Here is a 15,318-nt window from a genome sequence, read left to right on the forward strand (position 1 = left end):
GGGATCTGGTGTTGTCACTGGCTTAGCAGTTTAGGGATCTGGTGTTGTCACTGGCGTAGCAGTTTAGGGACGGTGTTCCATCCTTGGCCTGGGAACTTCTGCATGCCACAGGTTCAGCCAAAAAAATAGAAAAATAATAATAAGAGGGGAGGGGGATGCCTTCACAGGCTTCCTTGTGTAAAAAGCACAACTACAAGTTTTGTATCATAACTTGTTGTTTAATGTTTTCAACAACACTCTGTAATGGTTGAATTCTACAACTAGCTCCTTTTTTTGTTGTTTTTGTTTTTGCTTTTTAGGGCCACATCCGCAACATATGAAAGTTCCCAGGCTAGGGGTCCAATCGGAGCTACAGCTGCTGGCCTACGCCACAGTCACAGCAACATGGGATCTGAGCCACATCTGTGACCTACACCACAGCTCAGGGCAACGCAGGATCCCCGACCCACTGAGCAAGGCCAGGGATGGAACCCACAACCTCATGGATACTAGTCGGATTTGTTTCCCCTGAGCCGCTGCAGGAACTCTAGCTCCATTTTGCAATGAGAAAAATAAGGCTTAAAACTCAGGAGTTAGCAATTCCCAGTGAACATGCTGTCTTGGTAGAGACGAATTGAAACACACATCCTTGTAAGGTCCAGCTTACACCCCTGACCACCAGGCCGGGAACCACGAATTGTAAAATCCAATGCGCCTGCTTAAGAATCAGATTCTGGGATAATTGAGGCAAAGACAGCTAGAGGAAAGGCCTCACCAAAAGCACCTTCTTTTCAGCTTAACTCTTTACTTTCCTCAGTGTATCATCTTTACTGATACATTTCCACACTTTGGGAGTTCCTGTCAAGGCTCAGGGGAAACAAATCTGACTAGCATCCATGAGGACGCAGGTTTGCTCCCTGGCCTTGCTCAGTGGGTTAAGGATCTGGCGTTGCCGTGAGCTGTGGTGTAGGTTGTAGACGTGGCTCAGATCCTACGCTGCTGTGGCTGTGGTGTAGGCCAGGGGCTACAGCTCCGATTTGACCCCTAGCCTGGGAACCTCCATGTGCCGCAGGTGCGGCCCTAAAAGATAATAAATAAATTAATCAATTTTTTTAAATTCCACATTTGTTCTACCCATCCTTTTAGCTCACGCAGACATTGGTACACCTTTCTCACTTTAATCACCTCTGGTCCCCCCCACCCCATCCTTATTTCTGTGTGGATATAGCGAGCGGAGCCAGGGACTGGAGATGCGAGCAGCTACCTAGGGCAGCGTGAGTACCTGTCCTCAGGGAGCGTGGGCTCCATGGCGAATGCAGGGCTCTAGACCCCAAATTGCAAACCCCCGTCTGGGCTGAACGGTCTGATGGAGGAGGGAGGAGAGCAAGGTGAACACCAGGAAAGCACGGCCCCATCGTCCTGCTCCTGTGTGCATCTGTGACAAAGAAGATGCCACTGGGCGCCACAGGCAGAGATTGAATGCGTGTTTCTTTCATTGCCTTTCTTTGTGGGATTGTCACCTTCTGAATATTAATACTTTAATGTAGATTTGGTGGTTAAGTAAGAGATATTTTATGAAGGGTTTTTTTTTTATATACTTTTTTTCCTCTTTGTAGTTTATAGTACACTGTGAAGTTTGAAAGTAAAATTCTTTTTCTTGACTTCCACACTTGGAAAATATTTATTCCCCCCTGCGTCTCAATCGTATGCATCATAAACTAACCCAGTTCGGTTTATTTACTTCTCTCTTGTTGCAGCCCTGTGATCAATGGTAGCAACACAGGCATATAATGGTAGAGGCTTTTGCTTTACAGCAGTGAGAGCTTGAGCTATTGCAGTCTCCTTTCAGAGTCATAAGTAACGAGGCTGCCATTTAAAGATGGCCTGTTGAAGAGTTCCCGTTGTGGCTCAGCAGTAACGAACCTGATTAGTATCCATGAGGACACAGGTTCAATCCCGGGCCTCGCCCGGTGAGTTAAGGATCCGGCGTTGCCATGAGCTATGGTGTAGGTCACAGTTGCAGCTCGGATCCCACATTGCTGGGGCTGTGGCGTAGGCAGGCAGCTGCAGCTCCGATTAGACCCCTAGCCTGGGAACCGCCATATGCCGCAGGTGTGCTAAGAAAAAAAAAAAAGACAGAGAAAATAGATGGCCTGTTGAGAAGGGTGGGGGGCGTGGAGCAGAGGGGTCGGAGGCCACCTGGAGTTGAGTAGCCCAGTGTCACTAGAAGAGATGACACTGCTAATTCAGAATGATCTGGCCTGCATGGGAGCAATACCTGGGACCGCCAAAGAGTTTTCAGCTCCTGGGCTGGGCAGCATAGAAGGTAGAAGCTCTGGAATTCGCCGAAGGGGGAAGCAGAACAGGCTGGGTCGTGGGGGACTTTCCTGTTTGCTGGTGGCAAGCAGCGTGTTGACTCCTTCTTCCCTGTGTAGCTCTTGGTCACCTGTCACAGGGAGAGAACTGCAGGCACACAAACTGCAGGTCCTTTTGGGCTTCTCAAGAGCTAGCTTCTGCCCTGACTCTCCTGCACTTCGCCAGGTACCCATACACTTGTCAGGTGCCCTCAGCCAGCCAGCCAGCCTCTCTCGTCATGCATCTTCTGGTAGGTCTCCTGGTGCTGTGCAGGGAACACAGAAACACGCTGCATGGTGTGTGAATTCTATCTGCAAGAAGCCTGGGGGGGAGTTCCCGTTGTGGCTCAGCAGTAATGAACTCAACTGGTCTCCATGAGGATGCCGGTTCGATCCCTGGCCTCACTCAGTGGGTTAAGGACGTGGTGTTGCCATGAGCTGTGGTGTAGATCACAAATGTGGCTTGGATCCCGCATTGCTGTGGCTGCGGTGTAGGCCAGCAGCTGCAGCTCCGATTCGACCCCTAGCCTGGGAACCTCCATGTGCCGTGGGTCCTTCAAAAAGCAAATAAATAAATAAATAAATAAAAGAAGCCAGGTGGGTTCAGAAAAAAGGCCCATCCCAGGGAACAGGCATTGCATCCTCACACAGAGATGAAAAGTGGGGGCCTCGCCTCCTTATATCATTGTTTCGGCTGTCGCATGAATAGAGACTCAGGAGACAGTCCCTATACAGATGAATTAAAAATCAAATGGAGGCAGTGGGTATCCTCCAAGAAAAGGAACCAAAAAACCCAAACAGGCCCTGCACCCCTAAGAACCCGTGTGTATGGTCACAGACAAAACTACAGGCCCATTTAAACCAGATGTCGCAGTTGCACATGTCATAGTGGCATAATCGGGTGCCTGCTACGTTATGTTTTAAGACGTTCAAGGCGTCACCGTTGGGGGTGTGGATCACGTCTTCAAAGCCCTGGGAACTCTGATCACATTTTCTCGTTTCAAGATTGAACCATACGATCCACAACCTCTGATCCCTCCCCCCTTCTTCGGTGGCCCAGGCTGTGCAGTATTCAGTGTCCAGGCTGGGACCTCGTCCAGAGGAGCTGCTGGCAGGGACGCCTGTGTGAAGGCGGGGCTCGCTACGCTCTAGTACAGATGGTGCAAACCACTGTCACCACTTCTGGGGATCCGTGCTGCTTTTGATGTTCCTGTGGTTATTCTCATCGTCCCCGCAGTGGGCTGCAGTGAGCGAATTCTGTAGAAAGCCTGGCCATGGACATGGCAGCCCTTCCACAAGACACGCTTATTTTGTTGGGCTCCACAGGAATCAAAAATAAGAGTGTCGTCTTTAATCATTGTCGCCAACACATATGTCCCCCTTACCAAGGGCTGGGAGCTGTGACTGACCACGGCCCTGTAACATACAGGCACTGTGGTCACCTCATTTTACAGACGAGGAGACTGAGGCGGAAGAGAGGAGAGATTTCCCAAGGTCTCCTGGCTCGGAAGTGACAGGGCCATGACGGCAACCAGATGCTGGCTCGTAACATCTCCCCAGAGAACGGATAGAAACTGGTATTTTCAAAGCTTGAAAAGCTTAAGAAAAGCTTAAGGATGTGAGGGAGTTCCTGTCATGGCTCAGTGGTTAACAAACCCGACTAGTATCCATGAGAATGTGGGTTCGATCCCTGGCCCTGCTCAGTGGGTTAAGGATCCGGCGTTGCGGTGAGCTGTGGTGTAGGCCAGAGGCTACACTTTCAATTCGACCCCTAGCCTGGGAACCTCCATATGCTGTGGGTGCGGCCCTAAAAAGACAAAAGACAAAAAGAAAAAAAGAGAAGCTTTAGAATTTGAGAAGCTCAAGTCTCTGGGAGACACAGAAAAAAGTCAGGGCCAGGGGTGGGGGGATGGCAGTGATTTCTTTCCCAAAGCTAAACACACAGAACTCATGTGTTATTGCTCCCTTTTCCTGGTCTTTTCAAACTACATAACTTGACATAGGAAAACCGTAGAATAGTCTTGTAAAAAAGCCTTCCTCTTCCTTTAAGCCACCCCAAGCCTCACTCAGCACGTGTTGTTCTGTTAGGGAGTACCTGAAGTTGTATTCATGAGAGAGAACACCATGAAACTAAGGACCTTTTTTCTATCTAAGCTACTTGACAGAAGACCAGAGATTTCAGGAGTATTTTACCAAAAAATGTTTAGTCTCAGTCTGGTAATTTGTGATATAAATTGAATGGCTCTCACGTTTTAAGCCTTAAAACTCTGCCGGTTTAGATTGGTTTAGAAGAACTTCCATTAGTTTGTAAACCTAGGTTATGTTTATTTTTAGATGTTTTGAGAATTGAGAATTAAACATTTTAATTTAGCTTTTTTTTTTTTTTTTTTTTTTGTCTTTTTAGGGCTGCTCCTGCAGCATATGGAGATTCCCAGGCTAGGGGTCCAATCGGAGTTACAGCTGCCAGCCTACGCCAGAGCCACAGCAACACGGGATCCGAGCTGCGTCTGCAACCTACACCATAGCTCACGTCAACGCCGGACCCCCAATCCACTGAGCAAGGCCAGGGATCGAACCCAAAACCTCATGGTTCCTAGTTGGATTCATTAACCACTGAGCCACAGCAGGAACTCCTAATTTAGCTTTTTAAAAAATTTTGGCTAATCGTTAACTTGCCTAAAGCCTTTGGTCATATATTAAAACTTGGTTTGGGGGAGTTCCTGTCGTGGCTCAGTGGTAAACAACCTAACTAGTATTCGTGAAGGTGAGGGTTCCATCCCTGGCCTCGCTCAGTGGGTTAAGGATCTGGCACTGCCATGAGCTGTGGTGTAGGTCGCAGACACGGCTCGGAACCTGCGTTGCTGTGGCTGTGGTGTGGGCCAGCGGCTACAGCTCTGATTAGACCCCTAGCCTGGGAGCCTCCGTATGCTGAGGGCGTGGCCTTAAGAAAAAAAAAAAAAAAAAAAAAGCTTGGTTTTGTTCCTGCAGTCATTGATCGAACACTGTAAGGACCATTGAATCCATAAGTTTACTACCTGCCTCCTGTAAGGGCCTCCCATTTCTAAGACTTGCCCTTCTTAGATCTGATTCAGACCGAAGGTGACAATAGGAAGCCACTAGTTCCTAGTATGTCCAGTCTTCTAAATATAACAGACATGACGGCTTCCAGCCTTTGACCTTGTAATCTTTAGATTAAAATTCCAATACGGGGAAGCTAAGTTTCTCAAGGCGGGGGCGGGGGAGGAGTTCCCTGGTGGTGTAGCAGTTAAGGATCTGCCATTGTCCCTGCCGTGGCTGGGGTTCAGTCCTAGGCCTGGGAAGTTCTGATTGCCATAGGCACAGCCATAAAGAAAAAATAATAATAATTCTTGATTCTTGCAAGTCAGATCTCTGACCAGGATCCAGTTACCCAGTGTGTGGATGTTCCTTTTGTCTTGTCTTCCTTCTTTCTACTTCTGGTGCTGGCTGTAGCTACTCCCTTCCAATTTTGACATTGGTTCCCTCCCTTCCAGAAAGGAGAGGGAAGAGAGAAGCTTGGAACCCAATTAGAATGGACTCATTGGTGTGTCTGGTGAGAGGCTGAGGAATGAAGTGGCGATGCGACTGTGCCAGGGCAAGGGGCGCCGGTGGGGTGCAGGGGGCCTGCATATGGATGCTGGGGTGCAGAGGCCCTGTCTGCGGCTTCTCCAGAAGCTAATCTCTTGGCGGTTCTGCATTCCTCTTGATTACAGATAATCAAGATACAGAGACGCCTGCAGATCTGTCCCAGGCTTTCATCTGAGGTCTAATCCCTGATAATCAGAGATGACAATCCAATGTGCTGCGTGGCAGGTGTCAGCAGTGCTGCCTGATGAAAGCCCTTGGAGGGCTAAGTGGTTGTTTGAGCTGGTCACCTAAGTTGCCCACACTTTTGTGCGTCTCAGTTTATCCTGTAGGGGACCTGGCAATTTCTTCCCTGTAATATTGATTTTATTAGCAAACAAGACAAGAAAACTGTCCCATTTTGATTGCTCGGAAACATTTTAATGTCTTTTCTTGAAAAGGTAATGTTTGCCTTTGAGCTATGTTGGTATCGTAGAAACAGCTTCAGAATCAATGCCCGCTGGCTTCTTGAGGGCTTTGGCAGGTTTTTCGTGTGTGTTTGTTTGTTTTTGCTTTTTTAGGGTGGCACCTGTGGCATATGGAAGTGCCTAGGCTAGGGGTCAAATCCACAGCCACAGCAACACAGGATCTGAGTCATGTCTGTGACCTACACCACAGCTCACAGCCACGCTAGAGTCTTAACCCACTGAGTGAGGCCAGGGATTGAACCCGTGTCCTCATGGATACTAGTTGGGTTCGTTACGGCTGAGCCATGACAAGAACTCTTTTTGGCTGTTTTTGAGACAGCTCTTAAGCAACTGGAAAATCCAGCTCCAAATTCACACTTTCCAAGGCACCTTTTCTTTGGATTTCTTTGGGAGTCAGGGTAGAGAAAAATCTGTTACCTATCTTTAAAAAAAAAAAAAAAATTGGTAGAAACACCCCACAGTGCTACCATTTGGGTTGGGGGAGGTGTTGTGAAACTAGAGAGAGAGTGCCTCTTACTTCTGAAATTAATTGTATTTGGAAGTTGGAGAAGAATTATGCCATACGGCAGGCACCCACTTTTTTTCCCTGGAGAGGTTTTCTCGAGAGGGCCGTGAAATCAAGCAGAGATGGATGTTCAACTTCAAAGAGGTGAGGAATGGACATTGCTGCTTGAAACCAGTCTCCATGTCATTTGTATGTGATGTACATCTCTCCCAGCCCTGTCCCTTTTTCCTCTTTCCCAGTAGCACTCCAGGTGACCGTGGCACTGAAGGGAAATCAGGAGCTCTCACCCACTGGCTCTACCCTAGAACCCTCCCAGTTGCAACCTAGGTCTCTGCTGGCCTGTTTGCCCTGTGCTGAGAAAACCTCAGCAACCTTTCCTATGCACCAAGGAGGGACCCTGCCAAGCTGCAGATGGGGAATGAAAACTCCAGATGTTTGCGGGGGGGGGGGTGTCTCCTTGCCCCCAGGTATGGCCTGGTACTCTTGCAGGGCCTCTGTGGTTGGGGTAGTAGCGTAAGGAGGCCAGAATTCTGGCCAGGGGCCCACCAGACTGGACAGAAGGGAGCTTTGGCGCTCTGGTTGCCCGTGTGTTGCTCAGGGGCATCCACTAGGGGCCAAGTTTGTGGTCATTGAGCACCTCCGCCCTCCCCGCCACCCCTTTCGGGCAGGCGCTACACAGGGCGCTAGAGAACACATGACGGTAAATGTTAGGATGATAGTAATTGTGCATTCAGTGAGGCTGTGGCTTTGCTTTAATCCTTTCCCTGCATCTGGCGGTCACAACCAGCGCCACATTTGTGGATGGAAGGTGTATAAATGACAGTGGATTTGAGGACTAAGGGGAGGGGCACTTGTAACGGCCACTTCATGCGCTGGTATCCTTGAGCCGCTGTGTTCAGCCTTTGACCAGGCGGGGATAAGGTTGGATTAAGTACTTTCTTCGAATACTAGACTCTGGCTGCGCACCCCCCCCCCGCCTCCATTTTCAACAATGTACTTATTGAACACCTACTATGTGCCAGGTGGTTTCCATAACTTACTTTCTCATTTCTCATCACAACTACCCTGAGAGCTGGCTCTCTGCAGATGTGACTGGCCTAGTGGCAATACAGCCCCAGCCTGTGGGCCTAGTGGCCTTTCCCTGCCGCGGCGCAGTCGTGGAAGCCGCAGCTGCGGGGAGGACACGGCAGTGCCCGCCGCGCCCGCCCGCCGGGAAGGCGGCCGTGGGGACCTCGGGCCCGAGCCGCGGGGGTGGGAGGGGGAAGCGACAGCTGTCGAGGCCGAGCCCGGGGACTGCGCCCCCGCGGGGCCGACCCGGCGCCGGGGCCGAGAGGAGGGGCGGCGAGGGGCGGGGCGCGCGGGGCGGGACGGAGGAGGGGCGGCGGCACCGGCGGCTCGGGCTCGGCGCGCCGAGGAAGTCCCGCTCCGAGAGCTGCGAGCGTCTGGAGGAGGCGCGCTCGGCGCAGTCGGGGAGCGAAGTCCGGAGCGAGGGGCCCCTGTGCCGCCGCCGCCCCCTCCCGCCACCCGTCCAGCCAGGGAACCCGCGGCGCCGGCGGCCGATGGAGTTTACTTGAGCGGCGAGCCGGCGGGAGAGGCAGGCGCCCGCGAGCGGAGCGCGGGCCGGAGCCGAGCCAGCCCTAGGCGCTGCCCGTCCGCCCGCGAGCTCCGGCCGGGAGGCGCCGCCGGCCCCGCGTAGCCCGCCCGGCGCCCCGGCCGCTGCAGCGCCGCCCGCGCCGCGCGCCAGTGAGATCGGCTCCGAATAAAGACTCCCAGAGCGTCTCCTCCAGCGCCGCGGCGGTGGCGGCGGGACCGGGACCGGGACTGGTCGGCCCGCGGTGCTGCTGGAGAGGCGGGAGCGGCAGTCGGGGAGCCCGAGGCGGCCGCCGGGGAGAAGCCGCCGCCGCCGCCGCCGCCGCCGCCGCGCGCCCTCCTCCTCCTCCTCCCTCTCCCTCCTCCCCTCCGCACATGGTCTCCTTTGTCCTGTCGCCGCCGCCGCCTCGCTCTTAGCTCCGCGCGCCGCGGCCGCGGCTCGGGCCGCTCCTCTCCGCCTCGCCCGCTCGCCGGCCCGCCCGGGACGCCCCTCCGGTCCCCGCCGTGCCCCGCGGCCCCGCGCGCCGCCGGAGCCGCCCGGAGGCAGCGGGCGAGCGCCGGCTGGGCGCTCCCTCCCGGCCGCCCGCCCGTCGCCGCCGCCCGCTTGGCCTCGGCCGCGCTGGATGTGTGCAGGCGCTGGCGCTCGGCCGCCCCGGAGCTGCCGCCCGTACGGATTTGGTTGGCGTGCCTCCGCTTTCAGACTTTCACCTGGAAAGGAGAGACTCGCGCGGACGGAGCCCGGTCGGAGTTGGGCGTTTTCTCTTCGTGTGTTTGGCTGGCTTTCCCCCTGGTCTCTGACGATCCCCCATCGTGAGCCTTGCTCTGGAACCAAACCATGAACTTGGGGCTGACAGGACTGCTTAACCCTTTACGACCAGGTAATGCAGCCCCGGGGGCGCGGCTCCCTCGCTTGCCGCCGGTGGTCGGGAGGGAGCGGCGGGCCGGGGGTCTTTTGTTGCGGCGGCCGGGCCGGCGGGCAGGGGTGGCAGGGGCGAGCTCCTCGCGTCTGGCGCGCCCGAACCCCCCGCCGCCACCCCTCCTCCCTCCCGCCGCCCGCCCTCCCTCCGCGGCCCGGTCGCCCGCCTTTGTACTTTCCTCCCCTGGCCCGCCGGGCTCCGGCGGGGAGCGGCGGCGCGAGCGGCCGGAGCTACGCGGTCGTGCCCGGGGACCGGAGCCGCCCCGAGGGGCTGCGCCTGCCTCCGGCCGGGGCCTGGCACCCGCTCGGGCTAGAGCTCTGGGCGCTGCGCTCGCTACCGGTGCCGGGGGTAGCGCTTCCCCGCGCAGAGGTCGGGATCCTGGCCCGCACGCGCGGTGCCCAGGGAAGCGAAAGGAGAGCTGGGCTGGGATCGCGGCCGCTGGGCAAAGAACTCGCACCCAAGTTTCGGGGAGGTTTCTCTTTTCTGGTTGCAAAGCCCCTCCGGGTGCGGGTGCGGGTGCGGAGGGCCGTCCGCGGGGTCCGCGAGCGAAGGGAATGAAGGTGGACCTTTAACAGGAGAGGCTGCGTCCCACCCCTGTCTGCTCCTCCGAAGGCTTTTATTCGTTTTCCTCATTCTCCGTGTTCCTTCCTTCAATCTCTTTGACTTATTTAACTTTTCTTTAAACACCAACTACGGCGTCTAGCAATTTTTCAGTATTAACCCCCCCCCCATAAAAAACAGCCAAGAGGGAGCTTTGTTTTTCTATCCTTTCTAGATGCAGCCACTTCACGCCCTCACTCTCCGAAACCGAGCGAGGGGGATGAAACGAAATGGCGAGCAAAACCTGAAGTCGTTAGTATGTAGAGGTGCCCCCGTGGTAAAAAAATAAAGGAGAGGAGAGGATCTGCTCGCTAGCTAAGTCTCGGCTCGGCACGTTTCCATTAGCCGAACTGCTGATTATAAAGGGGGGGGGCAGGAAAATGTTCCAGGTAATGTAAGGAATTGCAGACTTTTTCCTAAAAACAGTGAAAAAGAAAACATCCCAAAGATTAAGATCCAGAGAACCACAAATTTGTTCAAATGCTTTCAAGCGCAAGTAGAATCTGAAAGTTCAGGGAGAAAAAGCTGAGAATGTTCTCGTAGTTCCTGCTTCAGACTCGGGCTGAGAAGCTCTTTTCTGACTTTTCAGGACAGTGGTCCGCCATGGTTGGAACCACCTGGGCGGCAGAAAGAAATGCTGCAGCTCATTTTATGATTAGCCTGAGCCCGCTGCCCTCGTTTCTTCTGGGTGTTTTTACATGGAGGCCTTTTTGAGACCCCCTGCCTCCTTCCCAGTTGCAAGGCATGTATCAGAAAATTAAAGGGCTGGAAGAGCTTTTATTAGCATACTCCCAGGTCGCCGTAAATATTCTGTCGGATTTATTTCCTTAATAATTTACTGGCTGGCATCATAATAATCACCTCCTCTAAGTTTGCTTCAGACATAAGGATCACTTGACTGGCTACTTGAGAATATGGTGTGGAGGCCAAAGAACTGACAAGGGTGGCAGCCCCAACCAAGGAGGTTGTGTAGGGGCGTGCAAGACAGCCAAAGGGCCTCTTCCTAGCCAGCTTCTGTCCTATTTCATCTCTCTCTCTTTCTCACACACACACACCCCAAGTGCAAATAAAAGCTGGATGGGGAACCTTTTCCTCTGCTTCCCCGTGCTTTCTGTATTGTGGGTACAGTGCTTTGTTTCCACATTTCTTTGGGCCAGTTAGACTCATTTTAATAGGTAGTTCCCAAATCTGCAAGAGTTATTTCAGTTTGGTGTAGAATGATTTAACTAACAGCCTTTTTCCTTAAAAAAATAATCCACTGCCATTTAAGCTGTGACTGTAACGTCGCCATTCCAATGTGAACAATTTGAAAAAGGACACTTTTTCACTGAAGAACAGTGAACTGCTCTTATCTCCAAGTTTTCAGCTGGGAAACTCGTGTTCCTAGAAATCTCACTATAACATTACAATACAGCAACGCTATTCCTATAATTTTTGCTTTCACACCTACATATTCTCGATGTCTTTAAGGCATGTCTTGTTTCCCCCTTCCATGCAACAGTTTTTTTGGCCATTTGTTTTTATGAAAACATACTACCATATACAATTTATATCATCAGGTTTAAAATGTCATGAAGGCCCTCAGCGTATTTTATATTCATGCAAAACAAAAGGAAACATCTATCTAGGATTTATTTTCTTTTATTTTAAACTGCTTATGTATAAATGTATACAGTTCAACACTTGTTTTGCACATACATTCATTTTTTCTTGATCTATGTATTAGTCGTGGGAACCACCCTTACAGTAGGAAGATGAGACTTGAAATAAAGGGGACATAGTGGTAATGACAGTATTGTATGTCGTTCTGTGTCACCTGCAGTGAGAACTGGAACTTGTTCCCCGGATAACACACAGGAATATCTCCTCTTTGTCACCATAACACGAAAAGACTAAATTGAATATCTCCTTTGTCCCCAAAAGCCAGCTCCAGGGTCAGAATATGTTGTAGTGCAGACTCCTCCCCTCCCCCTATTTCTTAGATTTCTCCTGGATTTATTCAACACTCTGTGCTGCTTTGTCGAAACATGCATCTCTGTATAAAGTAAAAATCAGTGATTTCTTAAAAAGGGTTGGATAGCAAAAATAGTGTAAATGTAACTTCCGTTATAACTATAAATGCGGATACATCATCAAATGACTATGTCATGGAGATGCTGAATTTTTAAGTAAATTTTTTTAATTCCTCAAGTTCTAGAAGTATTTAGTGCCTCTCAAATATTTTCCTCCCAACCGACGTCATGTTGGTTTTCCAGAACCTGAGTGTGTAATTTAAACTGGCTTTACTCCTGATGCTTAAACAGGCTGATTTCACTTTCCTCAAGCCACTGTAATAATTAGCAGACGTGATTTCTGGAAAATGGAAAGGAAATAATGCTGATGGCGCGTATAGTGTGGGGCTGTTGGGCAGGTCGGCTTGTTTCCATTTCAACATCAACACCAAGGTCGTCCTGGTTGCTACAGGGAACAGGGATCCCGGGGTCATCAGAGGAATCTTTAAAAGTGAATTTCAGGACATACTGGTTGACACTTTTTAATGAGGAAAAGCTTAGCATTAAATAATAGGCATTTCTGGTTTGTGAAAGAAGATTGAAAATAGGCATGTCTGCAAATATCATGAAAAAAGTACCATTTCCAAAATAATGATACGTCAATGAAATTGACAAATCATTATGTGAATAAGCTGAATTGCTTTGCGTATCATCTCATAGAAATATGTTTTGCACAGATAATACGTCTAATAAGGACACTTTTTTTTTTTTTTTTTTTTTACAATCAGGTTTTTTTCCTCTCAGCGGATAACTGCACTGCAGGTCTGGCTCCTGCAGTCAACTAGCACCACCTTATGGAAGATAGGGGGAAATTGCTGCTTTCTTTTTCAGGCTTTTCTAAAATGTAGTACATTGACCTAAAATCATAGACATGATGGTGGTGACGATAATATTAAGCCAATAATAATGCTTCCTCCCCTTCTTGTGTTTCAGGCCTCAGATGCCAGCTCTGAAAAACTCTTCAATACTGTTATTGTAAACAAAGGTAAGACTCCTTAAATCGGAGCCATAGCTTCTCTGTAAAATGTGTGTCCTCGTCCTGGCCTACGACGAACCCATAAAAGCCAGTGGTCATTCCATTTTCCTTCTGGAGCTACTGTTTATAAGTCGTATGTTTGCTTGAGACAGAACCTGTGTGCTTTTGTGATGGGTCAAAAAAACAAAACAAAAAAGGTTATTTTAGAAGAATACCTTGAATCCTTTTTAGAATGGTTTTGACTAAGAAATTACTGCTGTCTGTGTGACTTTCATTTAACGGAAGAAGCTGTAATGGAGGAGAAGAGTTGGCAACATGTCTTAACTTTATTGTTACGTATCCACAACTCAGCAGTTGGAGAACTATAAATAGCTGATTTGGCCCGCAGACGCTAATAACCAGAGCATGTGTAGCATTCACCGTATTATGGTCATAAACCAAGCCTCACTCTGCTGTGGGCTTTCTGTAAAGTTAATACACGAGCAAGGGCAAAATTTAAGTACGTGCTATCCCATTAATTTCTTCCAAACTGCAATATAGAGTAAGAGAGGCTAATGATATAGCAGTACATTAAACGAAAACTTGTCTTAAATCACTGCCAATAGGTTTCTGGGCAGTTTTCATTTGTAGCAGTATTGTTGGAAGTAAGGAAATTTAAGGGAGCTTCTAATCAGGGGCTTGCAAAGGAGTATAATTTGGAAGGTATAAATTGTACCAACCGTTTGCTCTCTTCCTCGCTGCTGTGGGCCCTGATGTAGGTGCTTGCATGATAACTGCTAAATACAGAAACGTGTGCTGTCTGTCGTGGTCTCTGTCTGTGTCACATGAAAGATGCTTGGGAGCTGGAACGGGGTTGGGCCTTCACGAAGGGAAACTTGAAACCACCTCGGCCTTCCCTAGCTGCCTTGGCTAGCATTTTTGCGAACTGGTTAGTGGGACACAGTTCCAAGTGCAGTTATTTTGAGCTCCCAGATTATTTTAGAATTTGAACCAACTGCAATTTCAAAGAGTACATTATGTTTAGCGTTCCCTTGAGGTGTACATGCTTATGTGATCGCTGTTACTCCCAGAATTATTGTCATATTGAATTTTATCTTTTTTACTGCATAATGGAGTATTCCGGTTTTATACTTCATCATATATTTTGATGGACTGAAAGTTTATGTAAATTTGTTGTCCATAACGCTAAAAGCCCAATAAAAGAAGATAGGTGGCAGTTCATAGCGTACAGGGCTCCTATGGCAAATGCGTGATTGTTGATTGCTCCTTTTGACAAAGGGGGAGGGTGGGTAGACAGTCGTGCACCCTGCAGACTGAGGAGGAGCCTGGGCAGACAGGTCCCCAGGAGTCCAGACGTTCCTGCCCCCGCCCCCTGCCCAGGACCCCCAGCCCCCGCATGGCTCTGCCTTTCCTTTGCTAGCCTGCAGTGTAAAGCTTCGGAATGCATTTCCCCACACTAGGCCCAGCCCCGACTGGAGAGCTGGCTCTGGGACCTGCATCCAGGCCCTGCTGCCCTCTGGGGCGAAAGGCTCCCTTGGGGCAGAGGAGGAGAGATTGATGACGAGCCTCCTCCTCCTCCTCCTCCAGCTTCTTCCTCCGCTCCCCCCTCCCCTCTCCCTTTTCCAATCAAACGTCTCCCACATTCTTATTTTTGTTTACTTACCGCGTGTGATTTGTGGCATCTATTTGGTTGTGAATAGTCATCCTTCTGACAGGGTGCCTTTCTTCTGAGCTGCTTTTCTGGGGGTGATTTAGTTGCCTTGAAAGGATTAAGGTTTCTTTGTGTACACTAAAATCAACACAGGCTTTTTCTAAGCTTTGCTTGGGAAACCATACACAAATAAGCATTTTAGTTGATGGCAGATTATTCCTTTGCCCCTTATTTCCATCAAAATGGCCTTTCTTTTCTTCTCCAGAGTTTCCCCTTAATGCCTTATGCTAATTCCTGTTGGTAACATGAATGACAAGAGCCGGAATCAATGCAAATCCAGGTGCTGCAAAGTAGACGGACTGGTATCCAGCACCAGCCCTCCTCCCTGGAGAGAAGAGATTAGCGGGAGGGGGGCAGCCTGGGGACAGTTTTGTTAAGGGGATTAGTATTCGGGCTGCTAAATATCAGGAAAACAAGTTCAAAAAGAGAGTCATTGTCTGGTGATAATGTCAATAATTGCTTCAGGACAGGTGCAGAGGGTCTGGCTAGGTGCTCGTGGGTTTGGGTCTCTTTGGACGCGGGGTAGTGGCCGTGTTTACTGGATGGATGGCTGACAAGGCCTTCA

The 15,318-nt window shown here is 50.4% G+C and overlaps 1 protein-coding gene across 1 annotated transcript in view; it reads left to right on the forward strand.

Moving 5' to 3' along the window:
• The window catches only part of AUTS2 (AUTS2, activator of transcription and developmental regulator), a 1,228,927-nt gene that overhangs the window by 1,127,348 nt on the left and 86,261 nt on the right, over positions 1 to 15,318 (forward strand). Inside the window, 1 exon segment of the mRNA NM_001246269.1 lies at positions 13,000 to 13,051. Within this exon segment, the coding sequence (NP_001233198.1) occupies positions 13,000 to 13,051 (52 nt within the window).

The sequence above is a fragment of the Sus scrofa genome, chromosome 3, assembly GCF_000003025.6.
Source record: "Sus scrofa isolate TJ Tabasco breed Duroc chromosome 3, Sscrofa11.1, whole genome shotgun sequence".
NCBI classification, from domain to species: Eukaryota; Metazoa; Chordata; class Mammalia; order Artiodactyla; family Suidae; genus Sus; species Sus scrofa.